Raw genomic sequence first — 21,022 nt, 5'->3', positions numbered from 1 at the left:
CACGCAAACCTCGCTTTTCATTCCATTCAGATCATTTTATAATATTTCAAACAAATCACTCTCATTCTTTATGGCACTCATTCTCCCGTGGAAGGAACGGCTGACGCATGCTTTACAGGTATGAGAGGTATTCGCTTGTAAAATAGGGCGAAAATCGCGTTTTCTTTATTCTGCGCAGTTAAGCTGGGATTCCTCCATGTGCGTCGCACTGCTTAACCGCGCGGCGAAGGATGTTTATGATACCTCTCCTTGACCTCAACGGTTTCGAATTTCTGTACATTTCCAAACGTAGTTCCAACGGCAATCGTCCCAAGGAAGATTAGTTTATATTATTTGAAAGAGCCAAATATAGCCTTCTTTGTGTTCCTCGCCTGGGATACTTCCAAGTGCGTCGCACCGGCGAGGCACACAAATTAGGTATACTGGAAAGTAGCTATTGAAATGAAATAAAAGAGTAAAAAGGAAAAGAAAGGTCAATTTAAATCTCAAACTCCTTTCTCGTGTTCTCGTGTGGAATACCTTCACGTGCATACGCACCCGACGAAGAAGCACGAGATCGGAGGAGCGCGAACAGAAACGGAAAATTTAGAAAAATCAGGCCCTTCCTTGCATCCCTCACGTGGAATACTTTCAAGTGCTACACACCCGATGAGGAACGCAAGGTCGGGTTGATGAAAATCCAGCCCGGACGTAACAGTATAAATGAAATAGAAATTATTTCATACTTTTTAGCGCATTTCAAAGTCGGTTGTATTTTTTGTTGAAAATTATTTTATGGATGCTCCGTTTAAGATTGAAATTGGGCGATAATTGCCAATGCATGTTCTGTCTCTAGATTTGTGTATGGGCGTGACCACGCTTCTTTTCGATAACGAAGGGAAAATTCCCGTAGACAGCGACAGTTTGAAGATTCGCCACAGTGGTCTAGTAAGAATAAACTTGTATCTCTTGAAACGAACAGCAGGCAAGCCAGATCATTGTTTAACTGAACCTTGTGAGGTTCATAACTCGCTCTGCCATTCCCAAGCTTTCGTTTATACCGGTGGTGGTGAAGGGCGTTATAGCGCTAAATAATATCCATCCCTCAATAGCCACCACCCTACAAGTGGCGCTGGGTATGGACAAATTAACCAGTCCTGGCTTGTCCAATCATTGAGTCAGGTACGGAAGATCCAACACTTGACTCTTCGTCGGCGTAAGGAATGATGATATTGGGACGAAAAACCTAACCTGAGTGGGTTAGCGACTACACCCACCAGGCGCTTTACGCCTTTACAGCAGGCAGGCCATCATCACCAGGGCTCTTGTGCAAATTCAAATGTTGAATTTCAGGCAAAACCTCTGAGATTTTAACAGAGAGTTCAAAAATGCTCGCCGTCTTGGGTCGTGATTGTGCAGAATGATGAAAATGATGAGAGCGAGTAACAAAATTGGATTTAAAGCAGTCAGCAAACATACTGGCAATGCAGTTCATATCAGCAGATTCAGAATCCTTCCAAGGCATATTATTGGGTAGAGAATGCGAAAGTAAATTGGAGTTAATATATGTCCAAAAGTTTTTTTTATTGGTATTGATACTGGTATCAGATCTTTAAATATATTCCATGTGGCATTTTCTGACAAGGATATTGCATTTGGAATTGAGGCTGCTGAAATGAAGATAATCGAAATGTTGGGGATACCTTTTAAATAATGTGGAAGCAGCTTTTGTAGCTCTGGTCAGAAGGATAAGTTCATGATGGAACCACGAACGGGTATAAATTATCCGATTAGGAACATGAAGTTCTATGGCGCAATTAATTTTATAGTAAAAGGAGTCGACCGCATTACTCACAGGAAGTCCAGCTTAGGCTTCATCCCAGTTGATAGAGCTCAAAAAGGAAAGCATGACATTAAAATTCGCGTTCTCGAAATCACGCTTGCAAGTACTAGTGAGAGTGAGAGATTGTGGTGAGGTACTAGAAGGGAGTGTAACGAATATGTTGCGGGCAGGATGAAAAGGATCAGCAGGGAGGACATCTGCGGGTATGACTTCGCAAGAAGTGGAAAGATTAGTAAAAAGGAGATTTAAGAGATGGAACCAGAGAAATTAGAGTTGTTGTTAAGTTAAAGGAGGTCAAAGGTTTCGATAAATTTGACAAAATGATTATAGAAGGAAAATAGGTTATTATTGGATGTAGAAGAAAGGTAAGGGACTAAAGCGGGGCAAGCTAGCTGATAAAAGGCATGTTAAAGTCGCCTGTGATAAGGGGAGAAAAAAATGGAAAATTCGACAAGAGAGTATACAGATACACAAAGTGATCGGCATTGACGGAGGTAGGAGATGAAGGAGGGGTATGTACCGTAGAGACTAGTAATGGACCTGAAAGAAGGGTAATTTCGATTAAAAGGTGTTCAATGTAAGCCACAGGAGTAGCGAGCTGGCTACAAGTAAAGGAGGAGCGAACAGCAACGAGAACGCCACCGCCTCTACTGATGCTACTAGTTAATTCTGTTCTGTTTGCTCATATTATAACCGGACAGGCCCAGTTCTCCTGAGAAGAATTCTTCGTTCAGCCACGTTTCTATAAGTATTATAATCATAATCAATAAATGATGTGGTAATTGTAGTTTTGAAATCAAATAATTTAGTGCGTAGCTCTCGAACATTCAGACATTCAGATGGATAATTGAGATGAAGGTAGTTTTTTGACGCTTCAGTGCGTTGCTTAAAGTTAAAGTTTGTTATTTTAGGCACACCGTTAATGTGGCGTATTGTTTTAGCAGTGTCACCCCAGCTGTGCAAGACGGACAGTTGTTTTCAGAGCTCCTTTAGATGAGATTGTTTCATCGGAATTTTGTTGTCAGTGATCTTGAGTGAATTAGGAGCCCTGCCTTTGTTGGCTAGGATTTGCCGGACAAAAAATGTTAGAGAATGAGATTGAATTCGAATTCCGAGCGAGTGGGATAAAAACGCCGGTGTTGTATACTACGGTGGCGTGTAAAATGGTGAAAGGCATCAACAAGAAGAAACAGTTTATTAATACGTCAACTTACAATTAGTTCTATTATTGAGAACACAATGAGTTTAGTTGAAAGTTACAGAATCACTATGCGAATGTCGAGATCGAGCAGAAATAGCCGAACCACGTGTTGACGCAATACGTCGTGAAACACGATTTTTTAGTCGCACGAGTGTGTCCGAGATTGAGAGTTATCGAGTTCGAGATTCACAACGTGGTTGCGATTACATTTATCTCATTTAACGATAGAGATAATACACTAAGTGAAAACAAACTTATACTTCGCACACGTCTGGTCGTTTACGAATCGCAAGAAAATATGGCCGTAGACTGGTGAAGAACGCTACGAGGCGAGCCGATTCTCAAAAACATCGTGAGGCGTCGCCTCGAGTGCGCATCGAGCCTGCTCATTGGTAGATCCGATTGATTCCGATGCAGAGATAACTAATTGCAGGCAGGCGCTGCAGTGGTCCAGGGCTGCCAACTTTGGCATTGCCACATTTCCAAACATTCTGCCCGCCATCAACAACTGGTTGATGATGAGACTGAATCTGAAACTGAGACAGGCAATAGCGCCAATTTTTATATTGGCCGAGTCAACGTCGTTGTTGTAATCTTTATGGTTAGAATGCGAGTTGGTCCATCTTGTCCAGGATGCACTGCAAAAACACGAGCGAGTGGCCATTTGGAAGAAGGATTTTAATTACTTGTAAAGGATTAAAGTTATAGGATACAAAGCTGTAGGTTAATGAGCCCAATAGATTACCAACTAAATAAACAATATTAGCAATCATTATAATTTAAACAACTGAAACAATATTTATTAATAATTTCTTACTATAACATTCTGTTTCACTGTCCCGTTCTTTCCTAGAATTCATTAAGAGCATTTCAGTCGCAAGATGTTATATAAATTAATTAAAGTAAAATTTGTTTACGATTTTTTGCGTTAGACGTAACGCAGGGGCCATGTCATTTATATGATGATTCCTAGGATGTTCCAAAATTAGGTCGAATCCTGTGGAGGAATGATTGCTCAGATGATTCTAAACAACATTTTTCATTTAAATGTTGGTTAAGGCTTCGTTTTCGGATTATTAACGGCAAACACTGTCTAATCAGAGCGCGCGTATAGCGCGGGCTGAGCGGCGAGGGTGTTGGGTATGCTCTGCGTTCGAACCGTGGTCGTGATCAAGTGCATAGATACCACGTCAGTGTAATAGGACTCGTTGGGCAAAAGTTGTATCGAATAATGAATAAAAACAAAGAAAAGAATAATAGTATTGAATTATTCGTTGCTCATGAACAACGAATAAAGTAACAAATCGTTGTTTATAAATAATGAATAAATCGAATTGACCAAACACTTTTATTGGCTGTTTGGAATGGATAAAAAAAATACTTTGTACTCACTTTTCGAGGAGGAAACACATTACGAAGAATAATTGATCTCCAGATGGGATCATTGAATTCAGTCAACCACACGGTCACTATCACTTTTGGCAGAATTTCAATACGTGGTCCGAAAGGGACCGATTCTTTCAAGTAAATAAATATTTTTATTCACTGTCACATTACCCAACGTGTCCTATTACACTGACGTGGTATTGATGCACTTGATCACGACCACGGTTCGAACGCAGAGCATACCCAACACTCTCTCCGCTCAGCTCGCGCTATACGCGTGCTCTAATTGGACAGTGTTTGTCGTTAATAATCCGAAAACGAAGCCTTAACCAACATTTTGGCAAAGGAAAATGTTGTTTGGAATTACTTCAGCAATTCTCTCTCCACGGGATTCGATCTAATTTTGGGGCACCCTGTATATAGCGCCAGCTTACAGTGACATTTAACAGAAATAGGAAAGGACAGTCTTCTCACTTGTATTCATAAGTGTGACAAGGAGACTGTTATGAGAATTGTAAGGTATGGCCACACGATCAAATCAGGCTTCCCCTAGTTCAGAACAATAGACCCCTTCTTGCGAAGAAGGAACCAACTTCAGTTCCTCTGGCGTCGAAAAAGCTTATAAATATGATACATATTAATTACTTTACAACCGAGTTTCAAAACGAGTTCATTATTGATTTCACTTGTTATCAATCGAATCAGCTTGTTTTTATGAAGAACGATTTACTTGGGAAAATCTTCTTTATTATAAGATACTAAAATACATTTTGTGAATTAGGCATAATGTTTTGAAACTGTCAAGTGTCAGATTTAGTGAAGAATTTTTTCGTAGGAAAGCTTGATTTGATTTAATTTCAGGTGTACCATTGATTTTGTATCACTTTTTCTTTCCTTTAGGTGTGTTTGTAAAACTATATGTATATTATACAAAACTCGAGAGATACTTGTATCGTAGAAGCTATAACACGGCAAAGGACAATGCTTTTCATTGTCAGTCACGCATCTAACACACTCACATATGTACAGGGTGTTTTAATGGGTACTGATAGACTTTAATCGTATAAAAGTGCCAAGTAACTTTGAAAGCTTGCTATCTTAGAATGCAAATAATTAGATAATTAATAGAAATGTAAAATTAAATGGCAGAGTTATCGTATCACATAATGCATTCTGATACAAAGCAGAGGCGCGATCACACCGCCTGACATTTTTCGATCGGACATTTACAAAAATCCGTGCCATACAAACAGTCGAACAGGAACAACAGTTCAAGGAAACACGTCACCTATTTGAGACTATATGTGCATTATCTGCAGACTTAAGGAAAATTGCACATAAGTTTTAGAAATGCATCGCAATAATTTGAAATTTAATGAACATGGAATGTTATTTGATTGAGAAGCGTATTTTTTAGTGAAGATTTTTCATCTCTATGATGAAATTGTTACAGTTTATTTTAGGAGGTGAAGTAGTGCGTTCAAAACCATAGGTAAGCTAGCAACAGACACTGTAAAGATTTTTCTCGAAAAATTTGAAAGACTTGGTTCTGTAGCTGATGATAAGATTGGAATCAGGACAAAACAAAGATCAGCTCGGACTACTGAAAATACCGAATGGGCTCAAAAGATTTTAGAGAAAAAGCCAAAAACATCGACCAATTAATTGGCTTAGGCGGTTAGGATACTTTGTCGGTACGGAAAACAAGACGATTTTTAAGTGGCGATAAACGAAAAATTAAACCATCGATTATCTTAAAACTTTGTACTATAACTAGGTATAATATTGGGTGAAAAATACTGTGGACAACGTTTAAAAAATGTTTATTTTTAAGGTGGCAAACTGTCAAGCTTCCAAGCTTGTTTTTTCTTCGATACCCATCTGGTGTGCAAGATTGCAACAAAATGGCTGTTACCGGCAACAAAAACCGAAATATTTTATTAACTATGATAAAATTGCTAGGGATTGACGATGAGACATTTCAAATTTTGTAAAGATGAACAATATGGCAGATGTTTGAAGTTTGAAGATCAAATTTCGACGAAAAATGAGTTGTTGTTGCTTATATTTTGCAGAATTGTTAGAAAATTAAAAGAAAAACGGATCGTCAATCCCTAGTAAATGTAATAGCAAAGGTAACTGTAAAGATTCAAAGCAATTGATTCATTAGAACTAGAGCAATCCTGCACACCGTTTTGCAAAACGTAGTTTCGAGAAAAACGCGTTCAAAGTAGGCTCCAGCGCGTAGAACGCAGGTACACGCCACCGCTTTGGGCTCTGAATTTCCAGTAAAAAAAATTGTTTCGAAACTGGGCCTTTTGCATAATGTTCTTAAGGCTTCAAACTATTATTTAAGGCAAAAAAAAGGAATCGATTTTTTCGAAATTACAAAGTATCCTAACCCCTTAACAACTTAACGTTAACACTGCCACTACTTGGAGCATATGAAGGGAAGATTTGGATGTTCATTCATAGGTATAAGATTCAAGCTGTTTAGCCTTTAGATGAACAAGCAATACAAAAAAGATACAAATTTGCGAACGTTATGTGTAATATGACCGATTAAGGTTTCGGATGAAGCTTACTTTTGATTAATGATTATGTAAATGGATAAAACTATCGATTCTAAGATACACAAAAGCCAGAATTTGCTGTTATTTGTCCTCTTCGCCCCAAGAAAATTACCAGTTTGTTGCGGTTTCTGGAGCGATGGAATCCTTGGGTTGTATTCTTTCGAGCAAACTGTCAACTCGGAACAATATTGGAACGTGCTGATTAATCGTTTAATGTCAGATGCTTACCATAAGAACTGGGTAGAAAATTACTACTTTCAACAAGATGGTGCACCACCACACATAACAAATGATGTTCTGGATCTTGTACGCTTTCATTATGGTGATCGCGTCATTGTCAAAATCTTTCTCAGCTGATTTGGTAACGAAATTGCTTGGCCATTCTATAGCCCTGACTACTTCATGAAGCTATGCGAAAGAAAAAGTTGATCAGAATTGTCCTAAAATACTGGAGGGGCTAAAAAAAGCGATAATTTACATAATAAGAGGAATTCCAACACCATTCGTAAATAAAATTATTGGTAACTTTGAGCAACGAATGCGCTACATCATTTTCCTTGACAGTAGACATTTGGAAAATATAAGTCATTAACTGCCTACTTAAAGAAGTCTAATCTCTAAAATTTTCAGCCCACTTAGCCGTCTCTTTTAAAAGTTATTTCTAAATAAATTTCATTAGTACCCATTGAAACGCCCAGTACAGTTGGACAACTAGCATCAGTCGTTATTTTGTTTTTCGTAAATAGTACTATAGTAATATGTTCAGGTAACGGCACTCTCATTTTTTCGAAGAGCAATCTCTTAAACTTTTTATAATACCTAAAATTAGAAAAATTTGATATTTTTAAAATTTTGATGTAATGACCTTCACAAATTTTTATTGTTACACTATCTGTTTTCTAAAACCAAAGAACCTATTTTTTCAAACGATTTTTATTTAATAACAATAGAAATTATTCACAAGATTAAAATAAATTTAGATAAAATACCCTGTACTTACTACTATTGGCACTTAACAAATACCTTATCAAAATTATTATTCTAATTATATAAAGTTATTTATAAATGTGCTTAACATAAATTCAAAGCGTGAATACAGTGAACATCAGTTCTTACAGTAGAAGAAATTATTTCATAATTTATTAAGTTATGTAATCTAAACATTAATAAATGAATCACCTATATTCAACTACGTATCATCTAGGAATCAGAAAGCAAATTAAAATAATAAATGCCGACCAATTTTTAAATGTTCCTGCAGATGCACAATATAAATTGTCTCTATGATAATAGGTTGCAGGTGGGTGTTCATCTCCTGGCTTGCAATGGTCGTGTTTTTCTCTTAGTTCCACCTAAAAAAAATGATAGAAATGTGAATATTATTTGCATCATACTTGAAGCAAGAACGATAATTTGAATTGAGAAGGAAACATTAAACTTAGATTTAAGGTCCGTTTATAATCGTATAGATATTAAATGTACAGAGGCATAACGTGGCAGATGACACGATTTCTTTAATGTGATATTCCTTCAAATGTATTTTAGAAATTGTATGATTTTGAATCTGATATTTATTGTATAAGGGTGCAGAGGTAAGTATTGAACAGTCGATCATAGTCCTCTAACCAGAAGGTAGCCTTGCCTTCTCCATTCCGTGGCATATACGTCACAATCAGTGCTGCTATTGTTTAAAGTAATGGTTCCCAAAGTGAGAGGGATAGTGGTAAATTAAAATTAATTTGGGAGTGTGTAGACAACGTCGGGGGATCTGCGAAAGGATTAATATCATATAAAGTAAAATAATTGTGACCCATTTTCATTATTATGAAAGTTAAAAATAAATAGCAATAAATAAATTGATACCCATTTTTACATCCTGAATAAAATATAAGTACAGATTGTAACCGCACTCTCCCTCCGAGAGTGGGTGAGATACAGAGAGGTTAAAAGAATTGAGAAAACACTCAGGGTTTACGGGATTAAATCACATAACGGTTTATTCATCTTTCTTAGGACGATTTGACCTGCTTTACCCGATACCTCGGCCGTTACGCTCGCGAAACGATTGTAAATAGATTCCAGGAACAGCGCATCCTTGACGCTCGCATCATATATACACAACTTCGCCATACGCTCGCGAAGCTATTCGCACTTGTTAACGTACTCGCACGCTCTTAATAACATCTTTAATTATAGAGACCTGTAGTCGAATTCCAGTAAGATTTACAAAAATTAGCTACCACGGGAGCACCGACTGTCCCTATCATTCCTCACGGCTTGCTTTTACAGTTTCGCGTTCGTGCGGATTCTTATGAGTCCGGTAGAACTGGGAAAACTGCCTCAGGTTGCTCGTGGGGCATGTGAGCAATCTCGGAAGCAATACCAGAGCACGATGTTTCGTAGCTGCTGGTTGGCTTGCGAAGAGTGCAGATATCTCTATTGATTTTGGCTGATCTTTGAGTGCGTCTGTTCGCATTGGAGCCTCGACGACAAGTGCTCGTTCCGCGGATCGGCAGGCACTTCGCTCGGTGCTCCCGGCAGCGAAGGGGAATCTTACGCTTGCGCGATTCGTACCATGACATGACGGTGGGGCCGGCTCTACGGGCCCCTACACTATGTGACGTATCGATGGCCTAATGCGACGCAACGCCGCGACCGCGAGAGGGCCGCGAGCCTAGAGGTTTGCTCTCGCTAGGCAACTAAGCCGCCTAGCCGAATATAAGGCGACCCGCGAGGCCTAGAAATAAAGTCGGCTCTGTAACGAGATCGCAAGTGTAAGCGTACCGGACACGCTCCGACGCAACCGCCGATACGACGAGCTAAGCACGACTTCTTTTTGTATTCCTCTTTCGTCCACGGCTCAGGGACGGTCTGGTGGAATCTGGCCGCCTCGCCGAAAGGTCGTTAACCTCCACAACGCGGAAAGTCCTTCTGGCTTTCCAGCATCTTTGGCAAACCCTGACCTCCGTTCTACCCCGGCGGAAGCCACCAGCAGACGGGAGAAAGGTCCTCTGGCCAGGCCGATGGCGAAAGCCAACTTATTGAGGGAACCACTGCTATGGCCACTACCGCTCTGACCATCTCTCATCCTGTCTACACCAATGCGAGACAACTGTCAACGCAACTCTCCGTAGTAATTATACCCGGGCCGTCGACCGTAGCTTTAAGACCCGCGCCGCGATCCGCGACATCTACATGAACGAACTCAAGATTTTCGCCGCACCACCTGTAAACCGTCAGTAAGTAAGGTACTTTATAATAAATATGTTCCAACCCATTCAGCCGTGTACTTATTCAGTAGAATAACCCTGAACATCCGACTCAGCCACCCTTCCTCCTCGGTCTACCGCAGGACCGTCGCAAAACCTATAAGGTTCGATTTTTTCTTGCTATTATTATTTCTCTTTCATTGTTATTCATTATTATTTACAAATACCAACAATAAAATGATAAAATATTTTAATTTCAAATTTAAAAATCAATTGACGAGCATTACGACTTTGTTAATCGATACTCGATTGAAGACAGTTTTGAAATTTGCTTATCAAATAGTAAAAATATTTATTGTTTCTCCGATTATATCGAGTGTTAAGTGTAAAGTATCGAGTGTTAAGTGTAAAGTATCGAGTGTAAAGAAATGTCAAGTGGTGCTTATATTTCGAAAGAGCGTTAACGATAAGCATTCTTACTTCCCCATTATTGCTAGACCTAACAAAGAAAGACACGGAAGTGTCCCCCTCCGATTTTGATGAAACTTCGTACATTTGTTAAGCAGGTAAGAATAAGCGACACGTATTTTTTTATATCTGCTGAGACGCGACTTTAAGAAACGAAACCAGTCCTCAAAGTTTCGACCTGAAACTGCTATCTCGAAAACCAAAAGGGATACGTGAAAACTTCTAATGGGCGGATTTAATGGTTTTTTATATACAATAATATGGTTGTTTAGAGGGGAACGAGGGGGAGCCGGGGTAGAGGTTGCACACGAAAAAAAAACCAACACCAATAGCCAGATGCACGAGGTAGTGTTGAATAGGTCAATTTATTAAAACAAAATTTTGCTAAATTAACACTTGTTTGAGGGAAGCCGTCACACCGATACGAATCGTATCGCACGTTCCAAATAATACAGAGATTTGGTTTTCGGCTATCCACTCACGATTTAGGCCGAAACGAAGCGTTCACCGGTTAACATCTTTACAGCTACACTTCCGCAGATTTTTATTATTTATGTCTCACGCGTACGCCCGCTGAGTCAGCGCATGATACTTTAATCGTATCTGACGTTATACACCAATGTTATTTATCCTCATAAGTGGAAAACAACTATTTTTATAACATACAATGGTTAATTTTGTTAAATTTGATGTAAAATAATTGAAGCTATACATACTCCAGGGTGGATGTATGAAATTCATAATTTTAATGTGCAACAGGGAATTTGAATAACTTAAGGAACATAGATGACAAAATAACATGACAAAAATGATACTCTTCGAAGAAATGCTTCAAACATAAAGGCTTTCGGCACCAAGCACAGGTAATAATAGCTATATGTGGTTCATTTTCAGATTGATAGTCAATACTTCTAATTGTTTATTATCTGATGTAGCATTTTCCATATGTCCACTACAGTATCCACTCAACGAATGGAATAGTAAAGCGATTGTTTATAAAAGATTTACTTTAAAAATAAAAATATCTTGTAACCTTTGTGACCTTCGCTCGTATAGTCTTATAAATTTCTGTTATTTATATACGGAACTCTCACCAATCGCGCTACGACCACGTGGTTTATTGTATAACAATGGGCCAGAGTACGTATATAAAATCGGTGAATGCAGTGACTTTTTACTTTGTCCAGTATTTGAATTCAAGACGTTTAGTTACCGAGACGGATAGAAGTTTGTTATTGCCAAAATTTATTCTGCACAATGGTTTATATTAATCCGGTAAATGTACTTACTTTATTATCCATAGCTTTTAATTCTGTGGATATTCCCTGTTGCATATTAAAATTATCAATTTCATACATCCACCCTGGTGTATGTATAGCTTTAATTATTTTATATCATGCGATACAAATTTAACAAAATTAACTATTGTATGTTATAAAAACTGTTGTTTTACACTTATACGGATAAATAACATTGGTGTATAACGTCAGATACGATTAAAGTATCACGCGCTGACTCAGCGGGCGTACGCGCGAGTCATAAATAATAAAAATCTGCGGAACTGTAAGAGGAAATTTCATAAACGTATATATCAATGGATTTGGAATGAAATGCTCTACATTTTTTGTCATTACATAAATTTAAATAAGTTGTAAAATAATGTTATAAACATTTTTTTTGTTATAAACAAATTGTATTTTTGACAATCTGTTAACACCATATTATTGTATATAAAAAACCATTAAATTCGCCCATTAGAAGTTTTCACGTATCTTTTTTGGTTTTCGAGATAGCAGTTTCAGGTCGAAACTTTGAGGGGTGGTTTCACTTTTTAAAGTCGCGTCTCAGCAGATATAAAAAAATACGTGTCCCTTATTTTTACTTGCTTAACAAATGTACGAAGTTTCATCAAAATCGGAGGGGGACACTTCCGTGCCTTTCCTTGTAAGAGTATTTGTTTGAGAATCCGCTCAGTCATGATGGCGCTCGCGATCGATCGGGAGTCGACAACATAGGTCAACGCGTAAGCAAGGGTCTTCTCGCCGGTTTGCGCGCAAGGCCCTCAACGACGCCATTACCGATCTACGAGTCGACAAGTTCAGAAGTGTTCACGAAAAAGTCTTGATCAATTGTTACTCTTCATCGTGTTGTTCATCAGTTCACCAGATCAAGATCCTTAGCAACAGTGCAAGCAACTGGATTTACAGATACTGATCACTTATACATTAAATTCAACGAACACGTGAAAAGCCGACCACGTGCCGCTCATGCACACAATTACGGGCACCAACAACAATAGCGGGTCGAATCAATAATATTAACGGCGCTTGCTCATTGAGCTGTAAGTATTCAAAGTCTAGTCATTGTAAATTTGCAACAGTTCAACCGGTCATTGTTCATTGGTGTGATTGTACAGTTCATTTGTTTACAACATTTTACTATCCGTTTTCCGTTCTTATCCGCGTGACTCAAATTGTACTCATTTATTTCATGCGTGACACAAATAAATTAATTGTCGAAAATCAAACCGGCAAGTGTCTAATTATTTTCCAGCGCAATCCCATCGGGACTAACATCAATCCCGAACAGTATTATATTACATTTTCATCTCGAAAAGGCTTTCAATAGTATTGAATTTACAAGAAACCTTCTCACAATTTTCTCGTAACTCATAGCGTAGAAAATTATACTTCCACGATAAATATTTTTTTCTATATTATACACAAATTTCAAAACTGTCTTCAATCGATTGATAAATTCGTAATGCTCGTCAATCGATTTTTAAATTTGAAATTAAAGTATTTTATCATTTTATTGTTGGTATCTGTAAATAATAATGAATAACAATGAAAGAGAAATAATAAAGCAAGAAAAAATCGAACATTATAGGTATAAAAACTGAATACACATTGAACCCAACCATTGGTGTTTACGCGTAGCTACGGCACTGACTAGCCGAGGAGAGCGAGCTATGGCTGTCTGGCGGCAAAACGCCGTGCACGCGGCACTTCGATTTACTCGAATTGCATACTGTACCAACACTTGCCCCACATAGTTTCTTCTTCGGAAATGTCTACAGAATTCGGTACTGTATAGAGAATTCGCGCTAGATAAAGAACTTTTCTTAAAATACCAAAGTAATACGTAGGAAATGCATGCGTCGGCTGTTTTTTAAACTTTCATCGACATTTACATCTATTCAGAATCATGTAATATAATAACTATATATCAATATAATCGAAAAACTCTCCTCTCTCTTTTAAGACCAATGCAAATGTTTTAGGGTTTTTAGTTTCCGCGTAATAGGGCATTTTCTCCCCAAAACACATGTTTTTACAAAAACTCGCGTTTTTGGAAAACTGAGGGTTATAGAGCAATTCGGTTTTCGGATTCGTGTTCAGGACGAAAAGCTCTACAACGATCACCCAGTGGCTATTGGAAAATAGAGAAAAAGTTTAAATTTGTTGAACAGTGTTAATACACGAGAGCAGCATACTATATGCCGAAATGTTTGGATCCCAATTTAGGGGTTTTAATTTAAATTCATTTGGTTTCGACACATTTATAACATAACAATTTATATTATTTTATTCGTTGTACCGTAGAACGAAGCACCCTATGTGACCGGGACACAGGAAGGGCGCGTCCACGGAGTGCACCGGCGATTGGGTGTTATAAGGGACCCCCCGGGGGCATACAAAACTTTCGGTGGGGAACAAAGGCCCTGTCAAGACCAGCTATTGTTTTTTCTACCCACAGTCAGCGAACCAAGAAAGGAGGAAGAAGAAGAATAGCAACGGAGCGTCGAAGAGGAAGGCCAGAATACCAAACCGACCTTCGGGACCACCTTGGAGGCGAAACGCGCAACGTCGCTTAGCCTCAATGAAGCGACAGGCAACGTGGTGGACTCAGCCACGACATCTGAAAGGGCTACACTGGGCAAGGCGGAGTCCAGACCGCGGGACTCAAAAGGGCCCGACGGGCGGACAGCACACCATCATAACGGGAAATGAAGAGAGGCAGGATCTTTCCGGAACCAGCTGGATATAGGGAGGCCCTCATGGGGGGCCCCCAGGTGGGGGAGAGTGCAGGTCCGCCACCCAAGGACCTAGGAGTAGACCCCTGAATGCCTGAGCGGTGGGCAAAACCGCCCTCTCGGAGACCCTGAGTAGAGTCCAGAGAACTAACACCCTGGGCAGCGGGGCAGGCCAAGAGACTGGAGAAAGCAGGACGGACCCCCCAGTGAAACGAAGAGGGAAGTAATGGTTCGTAGCACGGGACTATTATCCTCTCCATGGATACTGCGAGAAAAGGCAACACTGCAGCGTTTATGAATGCAGGAAGCATCTGTATCTCGCAGATTAACCTGTAGCTCTTCAAGCAGTCGTGGATCTGTTGCGTTGGCGTCTAGCAGAGCAGCAATACAGATCTAGCTATAGCCATAATACAGGAACCCTGGATACACCAAGGGCAAGTAGGCGGGCAGGATTAAAAGCAAGGCTCCGTCTTACATGAGGACGTCTTCGTGAAAAGAGGACTATGTTCCCTGAAACTGGCAAAGTTTTGTATAAGAGACCAGGTCACATACTCAACGTATCTACCATACGGCTCTGAAGAACCCCCTTCGTTGAGGGAGCTCAGAGAGTTTGTAGACTACTGTAAACGCAAAGGGTTGCGACTAATAATTGAATGCGACACAAACGCGCACCACATCGTCTAGAGCAGCACCAATATTAACAGGAGAGGAAAAGCTCTCCTAACGTACCACTCGACTACAGATATGGAGATTCTAAACAGAGGATCTGGTCCAACTTTTGTCACCTCCAGGTGGTAAGAGGTTTTAGACATCACGCTGGGCATCAAGAAGGTGGTCCAGCCAACATAGGATCAGGTGGAAGAGGAAACAACGCATTCAGACCACAGGCTAATCACGTACAATCTGAGGGCACAGGTGGACCTCAGAGTCACGGAGACCTACAGGAACCCCAGAGTCATCAATTGGCCCCTCTACCGTAAAAGGCTGAGGGAAAAGCTCAGGCGGAACTCTGTGAGACCAAGAGAGGAGGACGGGATCGAGAATGAAGTCGCAAGACTGCAGACCGCAATCATCCGATCCTACGAAAAGTCCTGTCCGACAAAACAAAGGAAGAGCAGCAGGCGGGTTCCACGGTGGAGCAGTGAACTGAACAGACTTCTAAGTCCGACCAGGACTCGAAAGCTACTTAACAAAGCCATGTAGAAAAATACGGATGGCGCTTAGGACTCATACAAGGAGACCCAAAAGACATTCAAAAAATTGATAAGATCATCCAAAAGGAAGGCTTGGAGAGACTTTTACCAAGAGACCGAGGCCTTGCCAGTGGTAGCTAGACTTCGGAAGGTATTCACATCTGGACCTCCCAAAAGGAAGTAATACAGAAGACCATCTGTAGATATTGAAGCACCTTACAGAGATGCATTTACCAGGCTCTAAACAGGAACCTGAAGGAAGCTAACGAACTGGAACCTGAGAGGGACAGCGAAAGGGATTGGGACTTGGCCTCCAAGATGGTTCGTAGGCTCAGAGACGAGGGAATCACGTCGCAGGGAGATGTAGGTGACATAAACATTTCAATCAGAAGCAAACATCCGCATTATATCGCGAGGAGAATGTAAGTGGCATCCACATTCGTATAGGAATGGTACCTTTTCTGTAATTTAAGAATACATCCAAATAAAACGGAGATGGTACTGTTGTCGAGAAAGCGGTGCTTTAAATTTAAGGCCCTTCGACATCTCGACATCTCGAGCTCGATATATTCACTGAAATGAAATACCTAAGGGTTACTTTAGATGCGAAGCTCACCTGGAAACACTACATTAAAAAGCAAGCACGAAAGGCAATCACTACCTACTAGGCCTACAGAAGAATGTTTGGTTCAACGTGGAATCTAAAACTAGGAGTGGTCAGGTGGATATACACCGTCATCATGGTGCCCCAACTAACTTACTCTGTTGTATGGTGGACTTCAATGAAGAAATGGAACAGGAGGACTTTAGAGAAGCTCCCCATCTCTCTTGGGGGTAACGGGTGCTTTTCGCACCACGCCAACCCTAGAAACTCTAGCACCTATATACGTAGTAGTGGAAGCCAGAATCAGTAGAGCGGCACAGGGAGAGGGATAGAGATCAGCCACACGTCAATCCTACGCGAGCATAGGGAACTACAAGGGGCCCTGACCCATACGGAAGACGTGTGCGATCCAACTACTTTAGATACAACTTTCGGGTGCGACTTCCATGTAGACAAGAATAGGAGGCAAACCAAAAGGGACTTCTAACTCCGGGAGTTAGTCTAAGGAGTCTAATTAGGGAGTCTAATTCTAACAATATTAAGTTGCCTAGACGGAAATCAGTTGTGTCTAATCGTGGGGCTCGTCACCGGTCACTGGCACACGAAGAAACACATGATGCACTTGGACATCGAATGAGAGCCCGGGTGTTTGAGATGTGGTAAAAAAGACGAAACTCCTCTCGACTTGATTCTGCGGTGCAAAGATCTAGAGGCTCAGAGACTTTCAACGGGGCCTCTATTCTTTGCTCCGCATATTTGGAGCATATCGGAGTAGGCCTGCTTTTGGGCTTTGCAAAGGAGGCCGGCCTACAAAGATGCCTCACCTTTTAGGGCTGCTTATATTGAGTTCGAGTACAATGGTCCTTAGAGGACTAAGTGCCCGGTTAAAAGAAAGAAAAACTGTAGTTCTATATAATAACTACACATGTCCTACTTTTATAAAACATCAGGAAACTGTCTACCCCAATTAATCAAAAGAGAAATCAAAATTTACTTACGTAATTGCATGTTATACGAATTTAAGAAGAGTACTAGTGCTGCTGAAGTCTGTAAAAATATATGTGAAGTGTATGGTGAAAAGGGTATAAATGGAAGAACACGTTAAAGATGGTTTATCCGTTACCGTTTTGGAGACATTTTGTTCGAAGGCCAACCATGATCCGGACAACCTTCAGTGTTCGAAAATAATTAATTGGTCAGGTCGACCAATCAGCGCGCTCTACGTCAGTGAGAAAAAACCAACGGCTCAAGCTGCGAAGAAGAACGCTGAGCGGCCATTATCGTTCTGTTTAGCATACTAAGCGTACGTACACAACTTAATTGATAATTTTCCGCTACAATGTCGCGAATTCTTGTTCGAAAAGCTCGCTCTCGTGACCGCGTATCTAGTGCCAACGACCAGCGTGAACTCGCGAGATCATTAACGCTCGAAAAGTCCACATAATTAATATAATTACGTGGTGCCACGTGTTGCACCAACACGTGGTCATACATGTTAGCGTCAGTACGTATTCAAGGGTTGACACGTGGCAGGGTCATTGCATTTGGGGCTTTGACCTGCTTTTCAAGGATTTCTCAGGATTCTTTAGGCTATCGATACCCCGAGCCATACGTCTGTGATCGGACCTAGGCCGGTGGTAGTTGATACTTGAGGTGCGACGAATTCTAAGAGAGGGGAGGGGGAGATAGCTATAGTGCGCGAGGCTCGAGCAAGGAGAGTGCAAACTAAGGTGAGACAAAGACAGAGCGCGGTGGCGTTCTCTTCGTCTCTCACTCTCCATACAAAAGCACGTGCTTATAACTGCGCACTAGATCATTCCGAAACATCGCGAAACCATGGAGAGAAACGTAATTGCAAGTCGCGGCGAGAAAAACTAATAAATCGAAATTTCAGCGTGTACGCACTCTCACACACGATATTTAAATAAATATACGATGATAATTGTTTCAGCCGACACTAGTTTATCGGGTGTGTGGGAGACATTGACCAGCATGTTTAAGTTGGATGAGTTACACGAGAAAGATGAGATAACGATTGACATAGACGGTGAGGAAATCTATGTGAAAACAGAGAGCGGCAAACCATATAAGACTGGTGAGTGTATGTTGGCATTGGATGAGTTAAGGTGAGGTGGAAAATAAATTGGTAAATAGTTCGAACTAAGTGTGTGCATAAAGCTTGGGAGTGTGTGTGTTGAGTAGGATAACATACTCACACACGAAGTGTCACACTGTCAGCTTTCTGCCAAGGCACTACATAAGTGTATGTACACACCTAAATCTCTCAGAATCGAAAATAGGGCTACATATATGTGAATATATATGAAAGTAGATTCTGAAGCTCCTGACGGTCTGGGGGGTCACGAGGGCTTGCTGTTCGGTCTACAGGCCCCCGGGGCTGGGATGAATACAGGAGAGATTTTGTAGTACGGGTCCTCGAGTATTCGTTCCTCCTGGAACTAGCGACACCTGTAATTCGGTTGGCTGGTTTCAGGACAATTTCCTAGGCAAAGTTCATAGAAAACAAACACTTCTCGTACAGGAAAAAGAATGCTGAAGGAGAGATCATGGAATAGCCTAGTTGCCTGGCACGAGTAGTAGTTGCTGTTTGGCAAGCCAACGATCATGCCAAGGAAGAAACAGGAGATTGGAGCAATTGTCTCCCAAGAGCGCGAAGGCGAGGGGAATGACGAGAAAATCATAGACGTGGGCACAAGCGGTAAGAAGGAGAGTGAGGAAGGCAAGGGAAAGGAGAGGGTAGATGAGTTAGAGGAGAACAAGGAGAGCAGGAGAGAAATAAGGGAGGCAATTGTCGCCACGAAAACTGGTAAACCCGAACAAGGTCCCCGAATTATAGACGACGTAAAGATTCACACGGACCCCAAGCGAATAAAAGTTATGAAAACCGAAGGAAAATCCGAACCCTCGAGCAGTAGAACTAAAACTAATATAGGTAACATTTCAGCGTTGGTCAGACTAGAACAACAGGAGAGAGAGACAACGGAACTAATACAATCCGTCAATAAATTGTGCGATATCTCAGCGCAGGCCCTCAGTCAATACCCGGAGTCAGTAAAGAAGATAGAGACCATGGCGGTAAATGTTAATGACATGATGTGTGAGGTGAGGAAAGAATTAACATCGTGGTGAGAGGAGAGAATAACGGAAAGTCAGAGATCAAGAGATCTCAGACAAACGGTGAGGGAAGACCACGCGACTCAGATCCAGCGGGTCTACGAAATGGTAAACCAGCTAACCTGTACAAACAGCTGGATAAAGGTCAGCAGGGGAGAAATTAATCCAGAGATTCAAGACCAAATACAAACATAAACAGCAGTCTGAATGATCTAGGGGGGTCAGAATTCAAGAAAGAAATCGCAAACGTAGTTAGGTCAGAAATTGAAAATTTAAGAAACGTAAAGGTGAGTCAATTCAAAGACAAAGAGAACAAAGACACTTTGAAATTAAAAATAGTAAATAGCGGTGGGTCCATGAGGCGAGAGTATAAACTGAGTAACAACATTAAATTTTACCACTTCTACGACTATCTTTCTTCAGAATTGAGAGCCTGTGGTCTATTGCATGTAATAAGCGACAACGAAAACGCAGGTGGGATAGACGAGAATATTTTGAAAAAACAACGATTCAAGGTTAGAGATGTGATAATCAATCGGTTAAACCAACAGTATTACTCAAAAATAGCAAATCTGTCAAATCCAATAGATATCCTTGAAAAACTGAAAGAAGCTAAAAGAAGCGAGGTAAATGTAACATCGCATTCGGTGAGGAAACAGCTTTACAACATGCGATACATCATAAGAAAGACCACAGTCGCTGAATTCTCTAATAAATTTGAAGAAACAATCAGAAACTATGAAAAGTTTATGGAAACTATGGAAACTAAGATACAGGAAAAGAGAGACGCATTTTACAATGCGGTAATGATTTCAGTTCCTAACATTCAGACTGTTGAGTTTGTTAAAAATTCTAAAGGCGCAACAATTTCATATAATGATTTGAAACTCCTCGTAATGAAAGACGAAGCGGTGAGGAACCAAATGGGCGGGTCGAACGTGGAGGTGAGATCAGCTAATCAGGCCCTGGTAGACAGCAGAAGATGTTATGAATGCCAGGCCTATGGGCACATAGGTGCGACGTGCCCAAACCGAGACCAGGGAATAATGTGTTACCATTGCAAAAAGATAGGTAACCACAGGGCCCCAGACTGCTCGTACAAACCCGGCAGCTCTAGAGCTGTGACTAAAGAAGGAGGAGCCTTCAGAGGAAATTCAAGGTATAATAGCTGTAACAAATTTAGTAACTACACTCGGGGTTCGGACAGCAGACTCGGGCAAAAAGGTGTGCTGAAAAGGAAAAGGGAGATTGTAAAGACAAATGAAGTGAAAAGGAGCCGATTCAATGTCCATAAAAGTAGGGGAAGGCGGGTGTACAAAAACATAAACAACAGAGGTGGAAATCAGCCAACAAAGGATGAGAGCAAAGGTGAGTATACCAATAAACCTAACCCTG

At 40.6% G+C, this 21,022-nt stretch overlaps 1 protein-coding gene across 1 annotated transcript in view; it reads right to left on the bottom strand.

Moving 5' to 3' along the window:
* Positions 1 to 4,720: 4,720 nt before the first annotated feature.
* The window catches only part of LOC114880352 (leishmanolysin-like peptidase), a gene marked incomplete at its 5' end in the record, with an annotated part of 296,152 nt that continues 279,850 nt past the window's right edge, over positions 4,721 to 21,022 (bottom strand). The window contains one exon of the mRNA XM_046287191.1: positions 4,721 to 8,334. Coding sequence (XP_046143147.1) covers positions 8,179 to 8,334 — 156 coding nt within the window. The remainder of the gene's footprint in view (positions 8,335 to 21,022) is intronic.

This window comes from Osmia bicornis, chromosome 9, assembly GCF_907164935.1.
Source record: "Osmia bicornis bicornis chromosome 9, iOsmBic2.1, whole genome shotgun sequence".
Lineage (NCBI taxonomy): Eukaryota > Metazoa > Arthropoda > Insecta > Hymenoptera > Megachilidae > Osmia > Osmia bicornis.
The sequence above is the reverse complement of the archived record's forward strand: the minus strand, read 5'-3'. Positions and strand labels throughout refer to the sequence as shown.